This window comes from Podarcis tiliguerta, assembly GCF_965153285.1.
Source record: "Podarcis tiliguerta genome assembly, chromosome: 1".
Taxonomy (NCBI): domain Eukaryota; kingdom Metazoa; phylum Chordata; class Lepidosauria; order Squamata; family Lacertidae; genus Podarcis; species Podarcis tiliguerta.
Window position 1 is genome coordinate 112,542,386 of NC_139534.1, and position 26,570 is coordinate 112,568,955.

Consider the following 26,570-nt stretch of genomic DNA (forward strand, 5'->3'; position numbering starts at 1 on the left):
TTCCTTTTAAACTCCTTGCTGCCCTTTGACTCATCTGGTTTCATGGAGAAGTGCAGTTAAATAAACTGCATGGAGAAATGTCAGAAAAAAATATGTATGACCACTGCGAGTTAATAACACTACTTTGAAATTATGCCAGCAAACCTGGCATGGATTTACTTTTGTGTTCTAACAAAGTGTAGAAGGCTGATCACCGAAGAATTTATGCTTTTGAATTATGGTGCTGGAGGAGACTCTTGAGAGTCCCATGGACTGCAAGAAGATCAAACCTATCTATTCTTAAGGAAATCAGCCCTGAGTGCTCACTGGAAGGACAGATCCTGAAGCTGAGGCTCCAATACTTTGGCCACCTCATGAGAAGAGAAGACTCCCTGGAAAAGACCCTGATGTTGGGAAAGATGGAGGGCACAAGGAGAAGGGGAAGACAGAGGACGAGATGGTTGGACAGTGTTCTCGAAGCTACAAACATGAGTTTGATCAAACTTCGGGAGGCAGCAGAAGACAGAAGTGTCTGGCGTGCTCTGGTCCGTGGGGTCACGAAGAGACACGACTAAACAACAACAAAGTGTCAGGAGATATGGTGCAGTGGGTCAGGCTCTGAACCAGAAAGGTGGTGGTTCGAACCCACCCAGGGATGGCTCATTGACTCTTGGGGGCCCTTCCAACTCTCCAGTTCTGTGATTCTATGAAACGCTCTAGAGGACAGAAAGAAGAGCAAGAAAATACTTGGCAAAAACATATGCGCTCTTCAACTGAACTGTACAAAGAACATTCAAGTGGCAGCTGAATGCTGAACAGTATGTGGCTAAATAAACTTCAAACAGCTATTGCCCCATCTCTTTGCTTTTCAAAATGCAACTAGCATCTTCTTTAAGCATTCTGTCACTACTTTGTTGTTGATCATGTTCTACTTTTCAGTGCATGTGTTGGATAGATAAAATGAGCTATGGGACACCCTTGTGAGTACAGTTCTAACATCTGCATAGCTTGTATAGTCCCGACACTCAAGATTTGAAACATTGTCGGTTCTGTATTACAAAGAAGAAGAAAAACAGGCATTGTTTGCAATGTCTGTCACTCCCCATGACCAGGCAATGCAAAGAATGTTTCCACCACCTAGTGGCTGAAAAACACCATTCGTTGAGCACCAAACAAAAAAAAAAGCAACTCTGGTGACCATGGCAAACTTTGTTTTAAAACGGACATTCAAGTAGTCAGTCACAAGTGGTGCAGAAATCATGGCAATGGCACCATTTGGGATAACTATGGAAGCCAGCCAAGTTTTGTTTTGTTTGGCAGGGCTCTGGCTTTTAAACTACTTGCTGTCCTTGTATTGCTGGATTCCTTGTCCTTTTACACTACTACACATTGCTTGTTTTCGGCTGAATGTTCCTTTTTCTTTCTGCTTTTTTCTTTTGGTTTCTCTTAGTCGTTACTGTATTTTGTAGTCTTAGCTGTGTGTTGGCCACAGTGGGCATTGCAATTAGGAAGCTGTAGTCCTCCAGATGTTTTTAGACTCCCATCACCCCAGGCCAGCATGACCAATGTTCAGGGGTGTAGGAGCAGTATTAACATCTGGAAGGCCACAGGTTGCCTGTCCCTGATCTATGGAAACATGGGGTGCAGATTATAATTAAAGAGCTAAGATTTTATTCCTGCTCAGCTGCAGACAAACAGTAAACCGCCATGTAGAACTCACCAAAAACAAAGAAATGGACAATGGAGGGAGACCATGTGAACCACTGACTGGACCTTTGCATGTGGCTGGAGGAGGTCTCACAGACCAAGGGACCAAACATCCTGGGGCATCTTGCCAGTGACAGCGGGCCCAGGAGATTTTGTCAGGCTACATGTTTGTGTGTCATGTTATTCACTAGGATTTACTTCCCAGGAAGTTTATTGCATACAATTGCAGATTTAGGATGCAAACAGGATACAAACTTGTCTGGTGTGAACTCAATGGTCTCTCCCTCTCTCTCAATATAGAGAAGAGGATTAGACTATAAGATTTATAGGTCTCCCTAGATAGGTGAAAGCTGTAAATCAAGAACACAACTGAGTACACCCTTATATTTTTGGAGTTAAATGAACCTGATACGATTCCCATGATTTTTTTTTAATAGAAAAAAAGGTCATGCAGGACTCAGAAGAGCTGTTTGAAATTTAAAAAACATTGAAAAGAAAAAATATGTTTTAATGCTGTTATTTTTTCAAGCACCTTGTTGCCATCTCACAGCAGCTGACACAAACGGGGGATTTCCAAAGTGAAGGCATTTTGGCATATACTTTGCACTAACTGTAAACAGAGTTATTCGCCTCTCTCCAAATGTCTCCTAGCAACAGTCCCAAGCATTAACAAAGCCTCACCATTCATGTGTCCTCTAAAAAGAATCTCGGTTCTTGGAAAGTAGTAGTGGATGGGCTTGGCAAAGCAGTGGGACAGAAAAAAGGTGCCCCTTCCCAACACCAATTTTTCAATCATCAGAAGCAGGAGAACAAGGAAATCACAACCAAGGAGAAGCTATTGGTAGCAGCTCTATTTATTAAATGTATTTAAAGCTAGAGGAGCTCTTTGAAATAAATCCCATCCTTAGTGGCAAAGCCGGCCGGGTTGTAATTTTACTGACATTTAAATGAAGCTTGAAGGTTTTTAGAGGTCATGTATGTGGGCAAGCACAAGTCAGCAAAATGTTTCCAACTGAGCACCCAAAACGTGACAAGGACAATGGTGACAATTCTCTAGCTTACTAGAATGTTTAGATTCTGTAAGCAGCAGGTGGTGGGTCCCTACAGGTGTCCACATCCTAACTTCCTATGATGGTTATAACTCTGCAAGCTGCATTGCCTTGCCTAATTAGGAAGCTTTTATCACACGTCTGCTTGATCTATCAGGCCACAGTTTTACAACATGCTGGCAATAGTCTCTCATTTTTGTTGTGCTTTTGTAATCTGGAAGGAGCACTTTTGGGAAGCCAAAAAGCGGGGCAGATTTCCCCCCCACCCCTGAAAATAAAGTATGGCATGCATACTCATGTGTGGTACTAATTCCCTTTACCACATGGGACCAAACTAACCCAAAAATAGTTTCGACACCGTAGGAGGGTTCTCCTTTCCTTACTGCAGAGGAACGGTTGTCATGTCAGGTTGTGTGTGCACATAATCACTCAGAGAAAAGAGAGTAGGTTGAACAGTACACCAGTAGACCAAAATCATTGTGGCAGAAGATCCCATTAAAAAAACGTATTGCTCCTGGCCTTCTGTCAAGACAAAAATCAGTAAGGTAATAGGACAGCTATGAATAAATACATCAGCTCGGCTTTTTATGTAGTACTTGTAACCAAACATTAAGAAAAGGTAAATATGGCGGTTACAATTTTCAGAAAAGTTTTCATAGGGGTGAAACATGGTGTTTCATGAAAGGGGTTTTAATCCACCCACCTTTGCATTAGACATCTTCAGTAGGTAATCAGCTGAAGGAAATTCGTTGATATTTGTAACCCAGTTCTTAATTTCCCATCTTTCAATGTATGGAAAAAGGGTGAGAAATTTGTATCTGTGAGCTTCCTATCTCCATTACTTTTATGTGGGTGGTCTGAAAATTCTGCACTTTGCCTCCTGGGAGCACCAAGCACACTAGCTAATCCCCTTCCCCTATTATCACATGATGGAGACACACACAATACTGGATGTTATTTGTTTAATCCATTTGTAGCTTGATGTGCTTCAGAAAATATACTATGATCCTCAGGAACTGTTGGAGCATGTGATTTAAGTAATTCATAGCAGACATACTACAAACTCACACCTATGAAGATGGATCCATATCCCATTTATTGTGGGCTCCGAGCTAATCAATGTAATCTATTCAACTTTCCTGCTCTCATTCAAACAGCATTCCCTACAGACACCAACCTTCTTTCCTTAAAATCCAAGGAAAACCACTCCTCTGTATTCTTGGCAGGCCCGCCGCATGGCTGAGCTACACAGCTCAGTTTCACCTTATGCTTCTAACATCAAATCATAATCCAAAATATAGTCTCAGAACTTCCATCGGTGCCAACTGGGGAAGGTGCTGTGCGGAGAGCAAAGTTTAACTCAACAGGCAGAGTACTAGACTTGGACACTGCAAAGCTAGGCTAGGTTGAAAGTGATTGGCTATCTGGTCCATGGTAAAATCACAGGTTTGCATTACAACAAGCAAAATAATTTTGAATCATTGTAAATGTTGGAACATCTCCCAAGAAATATTGGGAAACACTTAGGCAAGGTGCTGAAAATTCTAACTGAAGAACACGAAGATCAGGTGAATATGGCACAGGATCAAATCCAGATTATTTAATAGTGCCTATATAGGAAAGAGAAGTAGCAATGTGATGCTCTCCTTGCAGTGAGTATAATGCCTACTAAAAAAAGTTTTAATGCTAAAGACAGCCTACTTTTTCCTTTATTGACTGAGGTAGAGTGTGATAAAGAACAAAAATTTAAGTGTGTCCAATATATTAAGAGAACTCCATGTTATAACAAATGTCAAACATACTGAGCAAAGAGAGCACTAAAAAAACATCAAAAACCTCCCCTCAGATACAAGTTTATACAATTCAAACTACTCCTCAGTGCTTAAAGGCCATAAAGGGATATTCTGTAGTATAAAAATGGGTAAAACCATCAGTGCTGCTTGAAGCAGCTCTTGACAGTTGATTCTAGATGGTGGGATGACTGGGTTATACTGGGACTCGATACTTTCCAGGGAATGTATCAACCTCAAAACTTGAACTTGAGCAACTCTCCCCCTCTAGCAATAAATGAACGGAACTTTTCCTGGAAAGATGGTGGTGTTTTGATTCAATGAATAGGATACTTTTCAACTACTTGATATTTTCTGTTTGCAGGAAGGGACAGAGGTGCATGTTCATCCAAGAACTATTACTTTACCAACTTGAGAAATCTCTCTGGAAATTATACAATAGAATATATCCTAAATTGTAGTCTTCTCTCCACCTCCTCAACAAGCAACCAGTAACACGTTTCCAGCAAATGGAAATTCAGTCCTTAGAACTATCTTATGGAATCCAAGTTTTAGTCCAGTTTGCAATGAGCAGACAAAAGATAGCCAGTGTTATACCGATATTTTCCTATCAAGAGCTAGAATAGATTAATAACCTGAATCCACATTAATATTTCAAAGCCCCAGCATAATCTGTGAAAGTAAAACTGGTATTCCAAAGGGAGTCAGAAGTTTTTAAATAATGCCACTAATGCAGTAAATTGTTTCATTTCTATTTGTTTTTATTTTAAAAACTCAAATGTGTCAGTACTCTTAAATAACCATTTCAAATTTGATTTAAATGTACCAGCATGGTTCCAAGCTAGGAAATTTCAAAATCTCTTTGGAATACTAATTTCATATTTATAGGTTTCTTTATTTTATTTTTTATTTTTTTAAAAACAACCTATTTCCCTGAATTGTTTCAAGACAGTTGATGATGTAAAGTTTAATATAAAATATTTAGTCACAAAATAGTATTGCTTTTGTATGCACATTGTGGCAAGATTCATTTGCTCTTTTTCAATAAAAACTATACCATCTCCCATAAAATCCTAAACATATCAAGAATTGTGATGCAGAACAGAATTACACATGTGAAACAGGTACCAGCACAACAGTGAGATTATATTACATCAAAAAAATTTTAATGGTCCCAAATATATACTCAACAACTAAGCATACACTCGGGGCAAAATAAAAATATGACACAAAAGTGACCACATCTAGAATTCCATTCAATCTTTAATCAAGGGATAGACAAATCCCTTAGCTCCAAACAAAAATCTGCAGTTTAAAGGGCAAAAGGGAACAGATTATTTTTTTAAAAAAAAGAAAGAAAAGAGGAAACTTATGTTCAGCCCTCCCCCAACGAGTTTTTCTTTAAAACCTGTTGTAGCTTGACTAAAATGTTCAGAATGTATGGTTTCAAAGGCAGGTCTCTTTAGACAAAGAAACTGCTGGCATTCTTAGCTAGTGAAGAATTAGGGCAGAAAAAGCATTTTCTTCAAAGTCTTGTACATGGTCCAAGAAAGCATATTCTGATTGTAACAAACTGAACAGCCAATCCAGAGTTCCACTACCAAAACTCCTGCCCTGTTGGCTTTTACATATATATTTTTTTCCGTTTCCTTCCCTGAGAAAAGGGCAATGTGTGGTCCAAGCTGGAGAGGTCAAAGGCATGTCTTTTCCATAAAGCATAGTATTTCCTCTTCTTCTGCTCCTTCAAATTGGCACTTGACTAGCAGAAATCCATGTTTTAAAAGTTGATCTGTGTTATACACAGTAATTCATTAGAAATTATAGTTTTTAATTATAAACTTTTCCCCCTCTGGAAACTTTGTTTATCCCTCAACCGATATTAATTTTCAGAGCTGTCATTATGAGGACTCTAGCTTTGCTTTCTGTGATAAAGGTATGCTTTCTTCATCATCCTCATCATCATCATCAGGATAATCTACAAGACCCACTAGGCCTCCCTGAAAAGAAAAAAAGATTTACAAACATTAGCTATTCCAGTGTTTCATCCTTCAAATGGACTTAAAATGATCTGCTTAAAACTCCAATAAGTTGATATATGTGTAAAACACAGAGATACAAATTCACAATTTACAATATTCAGAGACAAAAACATAAATGCAATGCATGGCCATTAATTCCTATACTGCGCAAGAGGTTCTTATCTTAACCAAAATATACATACTTAGATGACTCTTGCTAGCAATTAAGGGGCACAATGCTCAGGTATGATGAGCAGCTAAAAGCAGCTGTACTTGGCTTAACACATACAAAGGAACACACAGTGCTATGCAAGCAAAGATTAATAATGTGGGTATCATTATTATTATTATTATTATTAATTGAATTTTATACCACCCTATACCCAGGGGTCTCAGGGCCATTCACAGAATAAAATCAAGATATAAAACAACAAAATACATAATAAAAATAAAAACAACAACCCAATAGCCCCTTCCCAGAAATACAATGGGCTGTTCTGGAGGGAAAAGATAGTAGAACATTATATATGTATATATGACAGATGCATGCAGACCATAGTATTAACACACGTATCAGATGTTACACTATATATAGATATAGATATATATTAGTGGGTCAAAGCAATCACAGCGTTTCTCAGATAAAGACATACCATCTTTGATGGATTTTAAAAGTACACATTTCAAAGCTGCAATCCTAGAAAGCAGTCATAGTAAAGTCTGCTTCAAGGAAAACACTGTGGTTAGAGTGTCAGAATAAGACTGTGGAGATCATGATTCAATTTCCTCTCAGTCACGACCACTGCCCAGTCACCATCTCTTAGCCTAACCTACACACAGGTTTGTTGCAATGATAAAAAGAACCTCATGTACGCTGCCTTGAGTTTCTCAGAAGAGTCAAGTGAAAACAGTACCTTGGTAGTTATAGCTGCCATCTGAGATGTGCTTTTAGAAACTGATCCAGGAGATCCAGGGGACCCGGGAGATCCAGGGGACCCAGGAGACCCAGGCAAATTACTTGCAGATGACTGGCTGGTGAGATTAGCCTTTGTACCACTAGAGAAAGAAAGTTTGAAACTTGGGCTCTGGCGACCAGAAAGATTAGTTTTCAGAAGGACCTCTTTTTCTTCACTTTCTTTAACTGTAATTTAAAACAAATACAGATTTAATAAAAGTTCCACTATGAAATCCAAGAGGCTAAAGGAGACAAAAAGTACTATTATCATACTTATGTTACATTCCTGCTTATTTTAGTACAAATTTATTACTGTCTAAAAGTGCAGGAGGCAGCTCTGTGCCTCATTAGCTGTGCTGCACACATGCAATTGTGTGTGTGTGTGTGCACGCACTCGTGTGCGTTCATGCATGCATGTGCACATGCACACACACACAAAGCCCTTTGGTGTATAAAGTAATTGTGAATACATTAAAGGGAACTTGCAGTTCTCATTGACTGCTGGACTCCAACTCCCATCAGTCCCAGTCAGGATGGCCAATGGGACTAGTGCTCATTGGACTAGTAGAAGTCAGAAAGACCAACAGTAGGTGGATCTAGTACCAAGGAAAGGCAGAGCCAACTAATTTTACTTTTGTCCCCATCCAGCTTCCTGATGAGTTCTAGAAGGGCAACACTGTTTGGAAGGAAGAAGGCAGGAAGACGTGGTCTGGCTAAGGGGAGGTTAAGGTTGGTGGAGCAGTGTTGTATTCGCCCTGATGGATCATCCGTAACTGGCCAATGACCAGGGATGATAAAAGTTGTAGTCCAGCTGCTTCGGGAGGGCAACCCCTGCATTAAAAACTTCCTCAACAGAAACACAGAAAGCAGCCTTATACAGTCAGGCAAAGTACATCTAGCTTAGTATTGTCAATACAATACAATACAATACAATACAATACAATACAATACAATACAATACAATACAATACAATACACAATAGTATTGTCTATCTCCCTACCTGCAGATACTGGGGATTGAACCTGGGAGCTTCTGCTTACAAAGCAGATGCTTTTCCACTGAGCTACAGCCCTATGGCCATTTAAACCTTACAATATCCATTTACAGCCCTATGGTAGCTAAATCTATTTAAAGCTGAAATATAGTAACCCCACTCAGTTACTTACATTTTTTTCTTTCCATAAATTTACTTATAGGATCCATAATATCTTCATCATTTTTACTTTTGTCAGAAGGTGGCACCACAGCCTCCCCATCTTCCATATCATCTTCATCAGTGTTAAACCACATCTCTTCCTCATCCTCCAAGGTCCTTGCATCTCTCCTGTATCTATGGTTTCTCAAGATGGAACGCATGCTATGAAAAAAGTTTTTTTTTTTATTATTTTTCATATATTGCTAAAGCAAGAGCTTAAAAAATGAGCCTTTACATTTCTCTCACACAACTACGTGATACAATGCCTAAAGAAATATTTTTAGAAACTAATATACTAGGACAATCACTATGCAAGCTGTGGATGTGCTTTAGCATTAAGCTAAGCCACATGCACATCAAGAAACCACTATTTCATTTAGGTGTGTGTTCCTGACACTGTTTCCATGCCTTTTGATCTTCTAATCTCTTATATGACTTTCTAATGCAGGTGATTAATGAAAGAATGGGGCACTTCTGACCGCCAGCTACATATTGTAGGTGTAAGTTGTATAACATTTTGAAGTTTGAAAATCTTCCAAAATTGCAGGGAGACGCTCATCTGAGATGAATGAGACAACTTGCAAAAAAAAATGTGCACCTTATTTTTTAATTGCAAAAATACATAGAATCATAGTGTTGGGAGGGACCAACATGTACCAACATGAAGAATCTACATGTACCTTTATGATGAAAATCTATCAAAATGGAATGTTTTAAAAGGAGTTGGCTGCCAAAGACCAAAAGGAATGAATGCAAATGTTAGTCTGTGTGTGTGTCCCCATGTGTGTGTATATGTAAACCGAACAACTAGAATCAATGCACACACTTTTTTATTGGGGTTTCCCTCTCCAAAGAAGTTGTATTTTGAGATAAATACAATTTGCCTGAAATAGTCATTTCTTCATAGGGATAAAGTAGACAGAGTTTGTGCTTTCAACTGATGAGCTATATCCAGACAGCTTCTGTTGGCGGAATGGATAAAGATGAAACCGAGGCTCTTGTTGGAGGAAAGCAGGGATGGTGGTGGATTTTTGCAGATTCCCCCTTCAGCCCCCAGCACCATCTCCCAGGCTATTCTGAAGGGGACATGAGGGGCTGCAAGAGGAAGGGGAAATCAGCAAAATCACTTCCCCAACCTTGCTCCAATGGCAGAGTCTTGTGGACAGAACTCTGTCCACAAGTAGTTTGAATCCAAACTGATGGGTTTCTTACCTTGGAGGTGCACTTATTTAGCCACAAATGGTGAGTCTTAACTGCTTGATCTGGGCAATGAGAGACACTCTCACAAATGATTTGCAAATTTTGGATATGCATACAAAGTACACCTGCAATATGAAGCTGGCAGCCGGCAGAACAATATTTTAGCCTACCTGGTACTGCAAACAGAACAAGTTCCAGGGCTTTATGTCTTTTTCTGGCATTGGGAAATAAGCATGTGTGTTATAGTCATCCACCAGAGATTATCTGGGTCAATTGTATGGAGACGTATATTTCTCTGTATGTCCTGATATGGCTTAATTAAAGAATCCTGCCAACACAGTACAGTGGCTTATAGCTTCACTTAATGATCTTCACTTAAAAACATGTCAGTCAACTGACACTAAAAGCAGCCATCTGAGAAACAGAACCAAAGTGTGCTGTTCATTTTTCCCTAGTTTGTCCTCAATAGGAAAATGTTTTATGAAAGAGCCAATAACAATTTGTGTACACTAACCTGTCAAGTTTGGGATTATCTTGTCTTTCCCTTTGTTGTTCATAACGCAATTTCAAACCTTTGAATGTCTGCACATAATCTACATCTTCTAGTGCTTTCCAGTAATTCTCAATTACATGAGCTGTTAAGGATTTTATGTCTTCCTAGAAAATAAAGTTATTTTTTCCAATTAAAGATGTTAAAAAGTAGAAGCATAGAAAAGCCACACAAAAAAAATCTTTAAAAATGCTTAAGGGAATTATTCTAAGTTTGTTCCCTAGTCATTTTTTCATCCAAACAACTACTAAGCAGCATGAGGTAAACATGGCCGTTATTACAGAAAATGCAGCAAATGGAAGTATGCAGCAAATCAAAATATAAAATTTTTGGAAGAACCATATTTTTAATCAGTCCCTGACACATTGTTGGTCCTTAGAAAGTGTCTTCTATGATTAAAGAATAGTAAACAGATGGAAAGTTATGATGCCCAACAAAATGTTTGAACAGTTTTGAAATCTTTTTAAAATCCTGACTCAGGAGCTGGTTCTGACAATATGCCAGCAGCAAAATTTCGGAAAACCATTCTCATTTTTCTTCCAGGAACTGAAAATTACAAGTGACAATTTTACAGTTCATGAAAGAGGTGCTGTGATCAAAAGATGGCCACTAATGTATTGTTACAATAAACTAACTGAAGTCTAACTCCTTTACTCTTTGAGCAGGATGCCTAGCCAGACATCTATTAGCCAGAACATGCAAATTTTAATTTTGCTCAGATTATCTATGCTGAAGACTGCTACCAGGTGGATTTCCATCTTTTCAACTTCTATATATGTATCAATAGTAATGGCTCAAAATGTCCCAACTCACAGTAATTGCCCTCATTGGGAGATTCTTACTCCTACTTATAAACAAGGCTGACCACAAATGCTTTCCCCTAAGAAGCAGTGCCATCTCTCATGCTTCTGTCACTATCAATATGATGTGACTCTTGGGTGAGTATGTACCTACCCAAGCCTTAAGATAAGCAAACTTAAGTGTGGCGGGTGGCTATAAGAGAGTGAAAGAGGGCTTTCTTGTTGGTGGCCCTCTTTCTGTTAGTGAATGCACTCCAGATGCCTGCCTGGTGACTACATGAATGACTTTTTTGATCAAAGACTGTTTTCCCTTCTTAGGCCTTTTAACACCAATTTAATATTTTAATATTTTTTAATATTTTTAAAAAATATCTTCCAAAGATTATTTTTTAACATCAGTAGTTGTTAAAAACAGTTGATGGTAGTTTGTTTTTAGCTTTTGCGAAATTGTTGTAGCACTTCAGAATATTAATGTGATTAGATTGTCATTAGAATTAGGTTTTACTGTGTTGGTCTGTTTTTTTGTGTTGAATTGGACAGTCACCATTTGCACTTAGGTTTTTAACTGAAGTACTGCACATCACCTAGAGTGCTAACGAGGTGATCAATATAAAAAATAAATATTTCTGCCTTGAAAGGCCTCCTATTCCAACATTCCGCAAACTTTCTTTTTCTCTCTCCAAGACGATACTTGGAGTTACCTTATTTTATCTGCAACTCCCTCCTGTACAACATACTCACGAGTTAATAATGTTTTTGACACCAGCACCTGCAGTGTTAACATCCACCCTTCTCTAGAAAGTGGTACTCACCACTCTGATAAATTCAAACATCTCTATAATAGCAGAATTCATCAAATTATAGCGAGATCCATTGCTGAGAAATGCTTTGACCACCGGTTCAAACAAAAAACTTTTCATTATATAGCGGTTGTAGAATTCATCCTTCAACCCAATTATCTTTCTTTTAAAACGCAGGGCACCTAATGAAGAAAAATCATTATTTAAAAGCAATTTTCACATTTGGTTTCCAATAACAACATCCTCAGTACCCCAACTTTAATAGAACGGCTCACAGCTTAAGTAATTCACAACACTTTTACATAGTAGTATGTGATGATGAAAAGGAAACAAGGACACTGAAGGTCAGTCAGATGAGAATATACTGACAAAGGACTGCCACAGTATCATAGAAAACTCTTTATGAAAAAGAGAAAAGTCACTATGTTACAGATAACACCATAAAACAGAGGTAGCCAGTCCTCTAGTTTGCTTATTATGGTAAGCTGAACTATGGCTTACCAGGACTGCACGAATGGGCTCCTGCAGAGGAGCTCACATCTGCTCTCCCCCCGTCTTTAGCACAGCATAGCGCAGCAGTTAAGCCAGGGTTTGGAATAGTGTGTTGTCTTGAAACCAGGATCATGGTTACGGTCTCTCTTCCTCAACCACGAACTGTGACCATAGGATAAACCTTGATTACAGGTAGTGGTTAAGGAGAAGAGACCTTAATCACAATCCTGGATTTGGACACTAAATTTGGTTTAGCTGCTGTGCTAGGACAGGAGAGTAGCAAAGCAGCTGTGAGCTCCTCTCCAAAAGCTAGCACACTTGCATAGTCTGCTAACTTGCCTAAACATGATGTGTGAACAAGGCCAATGTTCCACTTGTTTTGGACTATCACCACTGACCATTGGCCGTGTTGACAGGAGCTGCAATCCAAAACAAATGGAAGCACCACAATGGCTGATCCTCCAGACAAAAAGTTTGGGTTGGTTGAGACATGCAGCAGCTCAACACAAATGACAAGTTTGTCAGATCAATTTCAATTACTGCAACCTGATGATGTGACCAAACTGCTTAAAGGGTTGTTCCCTCAACCCTGGTTGATGCTAAAAAAAAATGACCGAAAGGCCTAGGGAGTGAATAATACTTTGTTGCAATGGGGGAGACTGTTTATCCCCGCCTTAAGAAGTTTTTGCTGGATCCAGAAATGTGTGACAACTCTTGCCTGGTTGCCAATACCCTTTTGTGGCAATACGCTTTACTAGGTGGTGGCAGGGCAGCTTCCTGATCCTTAATTATATGCATCTCTTCACCTGGCCAGGTCTTCAGATCTTTTTAATGTTGTTTCCACAACTGATTTACTTAACAGTCTATTAGTATGCTTTGTAACAATGCTACTTGGATCTGATTAATTCGTTTCTGGGATTTTAAATACGGCTCTTATTAGCTGTCTGTGATTATGCGTTTTACATGACTATTTGTCAATCCCCATGATTTTTATGAAAATACTTACATAGTGCCAAGAAGGCATGCATTGAAGACATCAGAACTAGCACTCTTCGAAGGATATCCTTATTTATAATGTAGTTCTTTATATGGTATGTATGATGTTCCACACAGAAAGTTAGTAACTCTAATATCAAGGCCAATAGCTGGGCTGTCTGAAAGTCATCTAAAACAAAACAGACAACATAAAAATCACATAAAAATAAAACAAATATTATTTTTTGATACATAAAACAACTCACAATTTATTTTCTGCAACATAAACAAAAACAGAAATCAGATTGGGCTTATTTAATTTTCTGTTCCACTTGTTTGGCATATAAAGCAAAACATACTAACTGATTCCAGCACCACAGACAAATCACTATATAGTAGACATTATTCCACCTCCTTGATATCTTTTAGTTTTTTATTAGTGTAAAAGCTGCATGTTCAATTTTGATGCATTTTATGAGATGTACAAGAACAATCCATCCCATTTGCACACACGGAGGACAGCAAGACACACACAGTCTAAGTGCCTTCTATCCAGGCATGCAGTGATTTACTTCCTGCCCTTAAGCACAAACCACATTTGCTGGGAGTACATGAAGGTGCTGGATGACTGCAAAGGATGGGGCTATGCACAAAGATACAGGGATGATTCTTAGTGACTGGGCCAAGACTAAGCTCAGATCTCTATTACAGTCATACCTAGGGTTGAATGTGCTTCAGGTTGAGCGCTTTTGGGTTGCGCTCTGCAGCAACCCGGAAGTAATGGAACCCATTACTCTGCAGCAACCCGGAAGTAATGGAACCCGGAAGTAATGGAAACCCATTCCGGGTTTCATTGCTTGCGCAGACACTCAAAATGACATCACGCGCATGTGTGGAAGCGGGAAATGCGACCCGCGCACTGTCGTGTCTTGGGATCCCGTTCGCATACCAAGGTACCACTGTACATGAATTTTCACTATTATGGGAAGCTACACCTGGAATACCTGCTTGATAAAAATAAAAACTGTCCTCCCCCCAGCTGTAAGTGATCTGGATTTTATTGATAAGGATGAAACAGGGCAATGTGCCTCACACCACTCCTTCTGAAACAGCAGCTCTCCGTCCACACATACCCTGTCATTTTGCTGGTTACGAAATTTGTTCAGATTACAGTGGTGCCCCGCAAGACGAATGCCTCGCAAGACGGAAAACCCGCAAGACGAAAGGGTTTTCCGTCTGCAGAGGCGCTTCGCAGGACGAATTTCCCTATGGGCTTGCTTCGCAAGACGAAAAATGACGAAAAAAAATCGAATTTTTTTTTTGCTCCAAAACCCCTTATTCTGAATCGCTAAGCTGCTAAAAGCATTTTAGCAGCAAAACCGCTAATCCCCCCCCTTTAAAAAGCCGTTTTTAGCCCTTTTTTAGCCAATAGCGCTAATAGCGCTACTCCGTCAATGGGCTTGCTTCGCAAGACGAAAAAACCGCAAGACGAAAAGACTCCCGGAACGGATTCTTTTCGTCTTGCGAGGCACCACTGTATTTGCATAATTCAGTTTATTATTTGTATATTGATTTTAAAGAAAAAAACTATTGCCAAAGCATTTTGATAGGGAAAATGATGCCTCAACAAAACATTTCTTGCCTCACCTTTGCTAGGCTTTTCCTCTGTAGTATTGGCCAGTAGTGGTGCAGTGAGGACATGCATACAATGTTTGTAAAAGAACCCCAAGAATTCAGTTTTTTCTGTTTTCTGCGGAATAAATAAATAAATTTATACATAATGCACATAATACAAAGCGCCTTAATAACTTGGGGGCATATATTATGACTGCAGATAAATACTTGCTTACATTGGCAGTAGCTAGCATATTTTCTGGATCCACCAACGTACGCAATAGACCCATCAGTTGGACTGCTCCTCCAAGTTCAGGATCTGTATCACAAATCATGTGTTCTATGATGAGGTTAATGAGTAAAATATCCTGGTTTAAAAAATAAAATTAAATAATGAACTGGTTAGTAACAACTAAGATGCAAAATAAGACACACCAGGAGGCAATTCTAGATAAAAGCCTGGATCTAAGCAGGAACTGTGGGTGGGTGTTTTCATAATGTTTCTGGAAGTGAGGAAAATTTCAAAAAACATGAGATCGTCTGCAACCCCACAGGATAGATACACATCCTTGGGCCTACCTGAAGCAGCTATGCAGATGCTAGCCAAGTACTCTAACATATAAATGTACTTTCCAAATTCCAATAGATGCATCACTACCATGTGAGGAGTAGGGAACTGACAGATTGCTGCCTACTCATGAAGAAGCAAGTGAGGCTGTACTGCATCAAGTTTCTCTGCATTTTCTCCAAGAATCCAACCCAGAAAAAGGCAGAGATATTCTACATCATCCTGTAGCTGAGCACAAAATAGGAGGATGTTCTTAATAGGAGCATCACTGGCCTGGCATGAAGTCTCCTCGCCTTCTCCCATTCAAAGAATAGAGAGGACAAGGTTCCCAGCAACAGCTGCAATAATTTCTCTCCAGCACTTGCTCTGTGAGGGAGGCAAGAGGGACATGCACATGGAGAAAATCAAACCACTCAGTGCCACTAAAGATGGTCCACAGTCACTGAACAACTGCAGAACCAAAATCATGTTCAGAAGCTCTACTAAACATACAGAAAACCAAGTAAGTGGGGAGAGACTGATTTTTTCCCCTTCATATTTTGGTCTCTTTTTAAAAGGTAAAGTATTAGCTACAATATTTATTGCAAGTTTTAACACAGAAAAGGGTCTGGGTCTAGAGAAGCAGTATGGAGCTTTACTGCCACCTTTCCTCCCAGGTACAGTCCCGCAGTGGCCCTTAAAACCTGTTGTGCAAAAGGTCACAGGACCTTCTGGAATAGCAAGGGATGAGTTGGGGAAGCTGCAACAGGAGGGGGAAACTGGTGGAATTCTGGGGACCACCTTGTGTGAGCAAATGGAAGTTTCCACCCACACAAAACACCTTTACATCTAAGCCAACAGAGTAGGACCTACTGCTAAAAGTTGGCTTATATAAAAATTATTGCTTTCATGTAACTATATATTTGGTCCTAAACCTTTGCCTTGGTTGTATAGTATGAGGTATCATTGAACGTTATGGGGAGATCCTTGAACATACACTATGCTACAGCCATTTAGGATGGTATGGCATAATCACTATCTACTAAATGCTCTGAACTACATGCTATAAGAAAATTGCATCCTATTTACAGAAACACTCAATTGCTACTGCTGATTTTCACTTTAGAGATTTTATTGAATGGTTTTTTTAAAAAAAGCAAAACAATTCAACATAAAAACTTCTATTAAACATATTCAAAAATTTAATATATTAATGGAAAAACAAAACTATATCATCCAAAGAAATACTGTTATCAAAAATAATCATGTATATGACTTGTGCATAGTTATATTCACAGACTTGGAGCTGCTTCATGCTATCATTTTCAGGGTTGTTTTTTTTTTCTCCACACAAGTTTTACCTAGGGACGCACTTAAGAGTGATTTCTCTACAGTGGTTTCTGTATCCAAATAAAGGCTATCAGTGGAAAGTGTCAATCAGTCCTCAGACGTTGGCCCAGTAGGGACAAAACTCTGGTTTACTTCCCCCCACTCTCAGTCCTCTGAAGTGAATCTCCTTTCCCTTGCTTGCTTTAACCATATTTTAAAACAGCCTCTGCGTATCACCATTTGCATGGTCACCACAGACAACAAGAAATTATATGTAGGTATGTGGACTGTGGCAGCTAGAGGAGAAACATGGAACTCTGTTCCTCCTCCTATTTCTACACAGTGCATGCAGTAGAGCACCAAGCACAGAAACAGAGGGTGCTGCTCTCTTCTTCCAGCAGTCCTCTGCACTTGTATGAAGAATGAGGTTTTACTACTTTTTAGTTATTTATAAAAATATTCGTATACAGTGGTGCCTCGCAAGACGAAAAGAATCCGTTCCGCGAGTCTCTTCGTCTTGCGGTTTTTTTCGTCTTGCGAAGCAAGCCCATTAGCGGCTTAGCGCTATTAGCGGTTTAGCGGCTATTAAAGGCTTAAGGGATTAGCGGATTAGCTGCTAAAAGGCTATTAGCGGCTTAGCGGGCTTAGTGGATCAGCTGATAAGCGGCTTAGCGATCAGCTGTTAAGCGGCTTAGCGGCTTGGGAAAAAGGGGGGGGAGGGGAAAAAACCCCGCAGGAACTCACAAGACATTTTCATCTTGCAAAGCAAGCCCATAGCAAATTCGTTTTGCGAAGCACCTCCAAAACGGAAAACCCTTTCGTCTAGCAGGTTTTCCATCTTGTGAGGCATTCGTCTTGCGGGGCACCACTGTATCACTATGTCATAGAATATATATCAGAGCAGTTTACAACAATAAAACATAAAAACCATACAATAAAACCACGAAAATGTTAAAAACATATCAATTAACCCTTGCGGAAGGATGTACAGCAGTACCTCGGCTGTCAAACATAATCCGTTCCGGAAGACCATTCGACTTCTAAAACGTTTGACAACCAAAGCACAAAGGGTGGTCGGCAAAGTCAATGGAGAAAAAAAGAAAAAATGCAGCGGAAATCGTTTGACTTCCGAGGCATGTTTGAAAATAGAAGCAATTACTTCCAGGTTTTCAGCGTTCAGGTTCCGAAGGGTTCGGCTTCCGAGATGCTCGAAAACCGAGGTACCACTGTATTATTGATTGCCTGTACAGGCCTGGCAGAATAGTTTTCAGCAGGCGTTTAAAAGTTGGCAGAGAAAGTGCCTGTCAAATTTCTAATGGCAGAGTATTCAAAGGACTGGGCTGAAGACACTAAGGACTCAGTTTCTCATCGTTGTCAAATGTGCCTCACCAACTTGGGGAACAACCAACGACATGCCTGCAGATGATCTCAGCAACTGGGCTAGGATATAAGGGGTTCAAGAGATTCCTGAGGTACACTGGAACTAACTTGTTCAGGACTTTGTAAATTAGTACAAGAACTTTGAACCTTGGCAGCCAGTGCAGTAGTTTTAACAGTGCTGTCACATGTTCTCCACAAGAAGCTCCCAGAAGCAGTCTAGCTGCAGCATGATGTACCATCTGGAGCTTCTAAACCAAAGAAAGGTAGGGCAGAGGAGGAACCAGGGTGCACGGTTCCTCCTCTGCCAGCTTCTCTTTGGGGGTGGGGGAGCAGAAATGTTTACAAGACAATTTAATATCTGTATCAATGCTAACCATGGTTAATGGCAACTAGCATTTCCAAATAAACCTGGGGTTATAAGACAGGACTTGCAAATAAAGGTTTAGAGGAAATTTGCTTAGTATCATTATTACCGTATTTACCACAAAAAACTGGGAAAACTTATTGACTCGAGTATAAGTCGGTTCACCACACCACAAACCTGGTGGAGGAAGAACAAGCAGCCCAAAAGGGCTGCTTTCGGGGTGCTCGTTCCTCCGCCACAAACAGTGGCAAAGGCGGAAGAGGAAGCAGCAGCCCAAAAGGCCCCTCACTCGAGTATAAGCCGAGGGGGGCTTTTTCAGCATACAAAATGTGCTGAAAAGGTCAGCTTATACTTGAGTATATATGGTAATTAGTGCCAATGCAGAGGTAACTCTGAACCATGGTAAAAGCTGACATGGCAAGCAAGAGGGAGATTTGGGCTCAAGAGGCAAAAGGAAGAGACTACAAACTTCCAAGACTGGCTCGTAATGTGCAAACTGTGGTTTGCAGAAGCCAGTAACATATCTGTGAGAAAACTGCCTGAGTTTATACAATTACACATCAGTAAAAGAATACTGAAGCATCTATCCAAGCTTCAGTTGTTGAAATACTTCACTGTCATACTTTACTAATGGAAATGTAATTTTGAAAACGGTAAGAGCCACCTACTTACATCATCATTCTGTTGAGCTTCCTGCATGACAAATTCTCGTACCATAGACGGGTTATATTCAACCAAATATGAGAATATATCAGTAGCTGCACTTCGCACTTGTGCATCATCCATACCCTGCAGTTAAAAAACAAATTATTAAACTATAGTAGAAAGGTAGTCGAAAACTTAGTTTCATTGTTTTAATTAGCTCACTTTTGAGACAAAATGCCTTACTAAAGAAGTCTATTTTATAATATTCTTTGCCCCCAAGGAAGGTTGAAACCAAAACCTCTTGCACGTTTTGTGTATCTGATTAAACCGCCCAGTATGGTTTTTGATGCTTTGCCTATGCTTTGGTGCTGCCCTCTTCCATTCCCCTACCTGGAGTATGACAGGACAGGATATATATAAAACTACATGGTTTTTATAGATAATGTAGTATCCCAAAATGGTACATAAAAAGTTGCAAACATTTAATTGCCAGACTATGGGCAGAATTCAGCTAATGAGTCCCATCAGGGGAAGCCCATACAAAGATTTGCGCTTGTGCAGTGGACCCCCCTGCCCCCCAGCCAAAACAACAACAACAAAACAGCAATAGCTCAGATGAGTCAGGAGAACCACCACAACAACATGAAGAAGGGGGGATTGCTCCTTCTGGCAATGCAAAATGCTTGCCCTGATGGAATGATTGACACAGTGCTACATGGAATTCTTCCTCAAAAATACCCCAATGAAAAGAACATACAAGTTTAGAAGTAAACTTTGCAAACTTACTAGGATGACTTCTAGTGCTGGAAGAATGCCCATATTAGACAATGTTTTGAAAAAAGCGTCTCTGTTTTGAGGTTGTAATGTTTGAGAAAATGCACAAAACTCTTTAAGAAAGTTTACCTGAAACACAGAAAACAATACTTTATTCACCAAGAAACAGAATGCAGCAATTGCCTTACTAAGCTCATTTCAAAACACTTACCAATTCTTGTCTTTTCTCCTCATCTGTAGCTTCATCTGTAAGTTGTGCAAACAGGTCTGTCAAAAACTTTTCATCTTCCTATAATATATCAATGTTATGTTTAGAAATACAAAATGGCACTAAAGGTCTATAATATATTCTCCAACCAAACACACCAGTTACAAATCAGATCATTTGAAGGGACAAAGCTATGCCTCACTGGTACATGTTGTCTTTAACAATAATATAAAGCAAAACTTGATTTAAGGGCAAACTCCCACTGACTTCAGATGAAATGTTTCATTCACCTAATTACTGTGCAAAATATAAAAAAGAATTGTCTTGATGGTGGAAATCAAATATTCACATTGTCTACAGAAAATGACAGAATACTTCCCATCTAATACCACATTTTTCCTAGCCTTTGCAAGTGAGCTTACACAGGCTGAGTCAAAGCCCCCCCAAAATGACTCCATACATTTAATAATTTCATATTCTTTACACAAGCCTGCTAACAAATTGTACACCACTTGCACATAAACTTATGTAATAGGAAGTGGTATCACACTTCTTCCCCTCGCATCTTTGTTAACATGTTGTGTTTAAATCTGGCCAGGTACAACTTAAGAGCCAATGCACAAAGGGCAAGGTAGGCACAGTAGACATAAGTAGAATTTTGCTCTTCTGAATAACACACGTTCTAAGCAGTTTCAGGAACCTGTGAATTAGGCATTATTGCACCAATCTCTTGTAGGAAATGAATGTGTATGGCAATATAAAAAAAATTCTCTCCATCCCCCAAGTAATCAGATTAGAAAGCCTTTGTGTGTATTAGTTAGCCCATCCACGTCACCTGGACACTATAAGTCATATTTCATGGAACAATCGTGCTTTTTTCACATAGAAATAGTTGCTAAATATTAATAAACTGTTTACTATTAGATTCTAATGGATTATTGAATATTGCTTTATTTGATATAGGTTGTTTATTTTAAAGTTATTGTGACTTTTATAATGGATCAGATTGTTACTATTAATGTTTGATGTTTTATTGTGTTTTTGTGTGTGTTGGAGACCGCCCAGCATGGCTGGGGCAGCCCAGCCGGATGAGCAGGGTACAAATTAAATATAATAACAATAGCAGCAGCAGCAACAACAACAACAAAAAGTAGGTGAAATAGCCATAAGACCTAACAATCAAGCACTGGTAGCTATCCTGTCCACTAGGACAAAACTTTAAAAGTGACAAGGTTCAACTATAGTAGTTTGTTAAGTGCATATCTCACCACTGATAAATGTTAACAATCACCCACTGCACTCTATGTAAATGCACATTATGTTTGTTTGAAACAAAGTCTAGGTTGCAAGCTCTGTATTAACAGACACAGCAATTGTATCATAAGTGATTCCCAGTTTATCCTCATGATTTTTAACTATTTATTTTTGGTTAACAAAGGGTGGTGTTAAATTAATGAACATAAGTTGATTTCAACAGGTCTACCAAGTAAAACACAGTTGAATACCACCCATACATATTGAATTTAACATTCGATGATCAATTGATGAAAAGGTGTTTACAACATTCACTTTTTCCAAGCAAAGAACATCCCCGCTCCCCTGCCACAAACAAGTAGCAATTTATGTTGTGAACTGCCCTGCGATCTAGGGGTTTAGGGCAGTTAGTTAGTTAGTTAGTTAAATAAATAAATAAATAAATAAATAAGGCTTCATATACCTCTAGCCCATTCCCAAGGCTAGATGTATATCAATATTTTTTAAATGTACCTATGAAAAGCATACTTAAAATTTATTACTACTGAGAAGCTTAGCTCTGATCATCAAAAGCCAGCTCCCAAATAGAACAGGATTAGGAGTGTTTCATGTGCACCATGTGGTTATGATAAAAAATATGATTATCAGTTAACTGGGTTGGATTCAGAGTTTCCCTTCTGTGTAGGCCCCCATGACTGAGATTGAATGGAGATTCTCCATTTAAGAAAGTGGGAGGCAGTTCCCTTTCCAGGCCCATGTCACTACCCATGCTCTTCTGCAGGGTCCTCAACCCTCTGGAACAGTTTTCAGGGAGGCTGCAGGGTGAAAAAGCAACCAGCAACAATCACGTCTTCCACTACCTAAAGCAGGAGCGTCCTACGAACAGTGCTTGCTTCTACTCTTCTTTTTCTGTTCGCAAATGTTAAAACATTTCTTCCAAACCTCTCTACTTCTGTAGAACAGCTATACTTAGCATCTTAATGTTTTCACCATAAAAGCTGCCTTCTATATTTACCTTTACATACTTCCGCTTGAAGTGAGCACACAAAATTTGTACTATTTCAAATGCAGTCTTATTGACTCCCAAGTTGTACAATGCATAAGCATTAATGTTCCTGTTAATATAGTCAAAATTGTCCAAATCTGGCCCCTTTGCACCACAGTATCACATACTGATATTTAAAGTTATATTAGCAACTCATTTAAAAATGCACTATAGCTGTAGTATTTTAACTCTTCTTTCTCATGCACAAAACTTTACATCAGGCCTTAAACTGCATTTTATTACCTGAAATATTTCTCCTATTCTTTGAAATATTTGCTAATTTCAGTAAATATGGTTAGCTCATTATCTCCAACTTTACCTAAGCTAATAATAAAAAAGCAACAGAATCACTGAGTTTTTCACACAAGAGCAAATTTACCATATGGTAGTGCCTTGTAATCCAGTATTAAAAGACTCTAATGTTCATAGGTTACAGCTTTTAATTCCTAAATATTCGCATGTGGCATCCATTCATTTTACCCATTAGGTGTACTCTCCCCGTCCCCCAATTACAGTGCCCTTTGCAAACCCAAAAAACTCAAAACCTAAAGTATTCAAAGCATACACAATGCTCCCCCCCCCCAACCCCAATTCCCACAATAGATCAGAAATTGTCTAACTTGGCACTGACCAACAAGGCAGTACGGTATGATGTAATTTCTGATGTGTAATTTGGGCTTTCCTGGCATATCAAGAACACCTGACTTCGCTACATACTACAGCAGTTTCGGCGCTATGAAACTGTATCTATTAAAAGTTACAATTCATTTTAAAACAGAAATTGTTTCCCTTCAGCTTCTTGGGCCTCTGCAGTTCTCAACATCCCCTGAAACCATTTAATTAACAAACACCAAGGCTCTGCAAAAAACAAAAAAAGGTTGGATTCATTTTGGTTTGTGGGCATGCAATGTTTTGTTTCATTCCTACTTTTTAGGGTTCCTTTATTTTGTAAACAAAGATTTACTTTACTGTATTACCCATTGGGAAAAATCACAATGCATTTGTATCTTAACATATTCAAACAGAACTGAATCAAATTTGCAGGAATGGGAGCCCCTTCTAAGAGGATGGATTCTGTCACTTTTCAGACAACTAGGTCATAGCAGGTTTGTGCTAGTTTCTGTTTCCTTCCACTGGCCTTTTAGTGCTAAGTATTTGCATGATATTCACAGGGAATGCAGAGGTGCAATTTGATAAGTTACCGGCAAAATTTTACATCACTATGTTCAAGAGTTTAGAAGTTACCCAAAATTCTTTAAAAATCCAGTATTTGAGTTTTTAATTAAACCAATTAACAGGAGCCAAACTGTAAGACCCAGCATCCTAGACTGCATCTTCCAGGTACAGGAAATGCCCCAGGTTTGCCAGCAGGCTCCAAACAAGGAAATCTAGACAGAAACAACATTCAATCTGCACAACATCCAAGATTAAAGAAAACAATTCCTGACTTACCTGTAACATACCAACTATTTCTACTTTATTAAAAAAGATGAATGAATGAAGAGTTGATAACATGTTTTCCTCAAACACCGAAGGAGTAGGTAGAACCATATCTTGAATATACTGTACTCTGTATGTCTGATGTATTTTTTGTTTCAATTCTGGATCAGATATTGGAATAACTTCTTTAAATTTTGCAGTTTTTGTCAGAAATTCCCTGTGTTTCCGTGACTGTGATAAAGAAGGATCATATTCTAGGCATCCAATTACATCCATTATACATTCTTCAGAAAACATTACTTCAAAAAGTGCAGTTCTATTCAAAAGGAAGATTCCCTTAATAATTTCATACAAATGGTGTAGTCCTTCAATGTTTTCCAAGTCCTCACACACATGGAAAATTTCTAAGAGCTTTTTAATGTAGCCCTCATTTTCCAGTGCTAGAGCAAGTTTTTCTCGCCGCAATGGAGAAGGCAGCGAAGACGCCACAAGTTCTGCAATTTCCTCTAGTCGACTTAATTCACAAGATGGCAACTCTAGACCTGGGGATGACATATCATCAAAGCGTTCCTCTTCAGATTCATCCACCAGATCCTGAGTAATGTCCACTGAAGGGTCTTTCCCTTGAACCTATTAAAAGTGAGAGAAAACCAAAGGGGACCTCTTCAGCTTTCACAGCCAGATGCCAACAGCTATATACAGAGATGCAGACAATCCAAGCACTTTTACCATAAATTTAATCTTAAACAATATCACAGAGAAAAGGGAACTGTACCCAATCCAGTGGAAATGGGTAAAACCAAATATATATACAAGAACCAACCGGGTGGGTGAAAGTTCTTGTTACAGAAAAGTCCACACCATGGCAGCTAAGCATCACAATGCAAGCAGCACCAGGTTTGTCTTCAGATATTGTTATCTTGGACTAAAAACTGAAGGGAGCTTTTTTGCTTCACAATACTAAGTTCAGCCTCTAACCAACACTATAGAATGAGCCTGAATATTTTAGAAGACTGTTCCTACCTAGATAATGCTTGGCTACTAATATTTGGTTTTTCTATTTGAATGTATTAGCATCAATTTTTCTAAACCACCCAAGAATCTCTCTTGATGAAGGGCAGCACATTAAAATAAAATGCAAACAGTACCACCCTGGGAAACTGCCACCTAGTTATCCACACTCTGGTCAGGGCTACTGTTACGAATTAAACTGGGCCATCTTGCCAATCCTGCCCTCCATACTTATGTACAAATATTCTTGCTACTCCAAATTAACTGTATGGGTAGAATTCAACTCAAGCTCCTTTGGGAGGAAGGGTAGGACAGAAATTTAACAAATAAAAACAATGAAATGCTCTTGTGCTTGCAAAAGAACTTTCGATCAGCAGATATCTCTGCTAATGGAAATGATAGTTTTCAGTTTTCCCCTTTTTCCACAAAACTTTTCAGAGCACCTTCCATGCTGTTTTGGAGGGTCCCCCAACTCTCTGGAGATTACTTTTGGGGGCTGCAGAGGGAAAAGGGAACAGGCAAAAATCTCCTCTTCTATTAATGGTATTATCCACTTGATGAAAAACCCATCTGTTAAATGCAAAGGCACCAGTTTAATTCTACTTTTGCTATTGCTATCTTACTACCTTCCTAATGGCAAGGTAATTTATGATTTCCCAGTGTTCTACAACAGTGGAATATTTTCGTTTTCATATTTGCTGACAATCAGGAGTTGTAGGTATTTGGCCCTCTTGTTTAGTTAGCCCATATGTTAGTTTGAATGGAAGTCTGAATATGCACTAAACACATTTCGGGTTTTAAATAATCTGGATGCTTCTGAAGGAAATGGTGAAGGAAATATTCACTTAATATTGCAAATGGAACAAATATTTAAATATTTGAGAGGGAAAACTTACCTGACATATTTTTTCCCATATTTCATCACATCCAGCTTTTTCTTGAAAGCTAAGTGCCAGATCATAGTTCTCTGCTTCAGACCACACAATCAGTGTGTCCTTTAAAAGTTAAGAGTTATGTTTAGTTAAGCTATATTTAACATTACAGAACATTTTCTAAAGATGAATTATTTGATCCAATAATGTCTGAGATAAAAAAATCAAAGTGTTTCACTTGCATATTACTCTTAATACAACCAAAAACACAAACTAAAAATTCCCATATTGGATTGTCAGTGGATACCAAGCCAGTGCAAAGAAAGTCACATGCACAGCATGCTGGCAGTGTTTTTAGCATATGAGATACAGTTGCCACTGAGCAAACTATGGCTGCTGGATCTAAAACATCATGTATATTTTGGCAAGTAGATGAATTTTATAGGGCAACATTGTGTTATTTCATGCTTTGCATGAAATTATGGTTGTCACCTGCTACATTCTCATTTTGATTAAAAGCCAGCTTTCATAAAGAATATTTCTTATTCACTTTTTATCACCAATAACCACACTCCC

At 39.0% G+C, this 26,570-nt stretch overlaps 1 protein-coding gene across 1 annotated transcript in view; it reads right to left on the bottom strand.

The window, feature by feature from the left end:
- Positions 1–5,463: 5,463 nt before the first annotated feature.
- Positions 5,464–26,570, bottom strand: part of PPP4R3A (protein phosphatase 4 regulatory subunit 3A) — a 29,021-nt gene continuing 7,914 nt past the window's right edge. The window contains exons 3-15 of the mRNA XM_083435458.1: positions 26,019–26,117; positions 24,124–24,741; positions 20,376–20,453; positions 20,177–20,293; positions 19,418–19,534; positions 15,362–15,493; positions 15,159–15,261; positions 13,543–13,701; positions 12,057–12,226; positions 10,409–10,551; positions 8,666–8,856; positions 7,458–7,684; positions 5,464–6,522 (exon numbers count right to left, since the gene is read on the bottom strand). Of these exons, the coding sequence (XP_083291584.1) occupies positions 6,424–6,522; positions 7,458–7,684; positions 8,666–8,856; positions 10,409–10,551; positions 12,057–12,226; positions 13,543–13,701; positions 15,159–15,261; positions 15,362–15,493; positions 19,418–19,534; positions 20,177–20,293; positions 20,376–20,453; positions 24,124–24,741; positions 26,019–26,117 (2,253 nt within the window). The 3' untranslated portion in view covers positions 5,464–6,423. The remainder of the gene's footprint in view (positions 6,523–7,457; positions 7,685–8,665; positions 8,857–10,408; positions 10,552–12,056; positions 12,227–13,542; positions 13,702–15,158; positions 15,262–15,361; positions 15,494–19,417; positions 19,535–20,176; positions 20,294–20,375; positions 20,454–24,123; positions 24,742–26,018; positions 26,118–26,570) is intronic.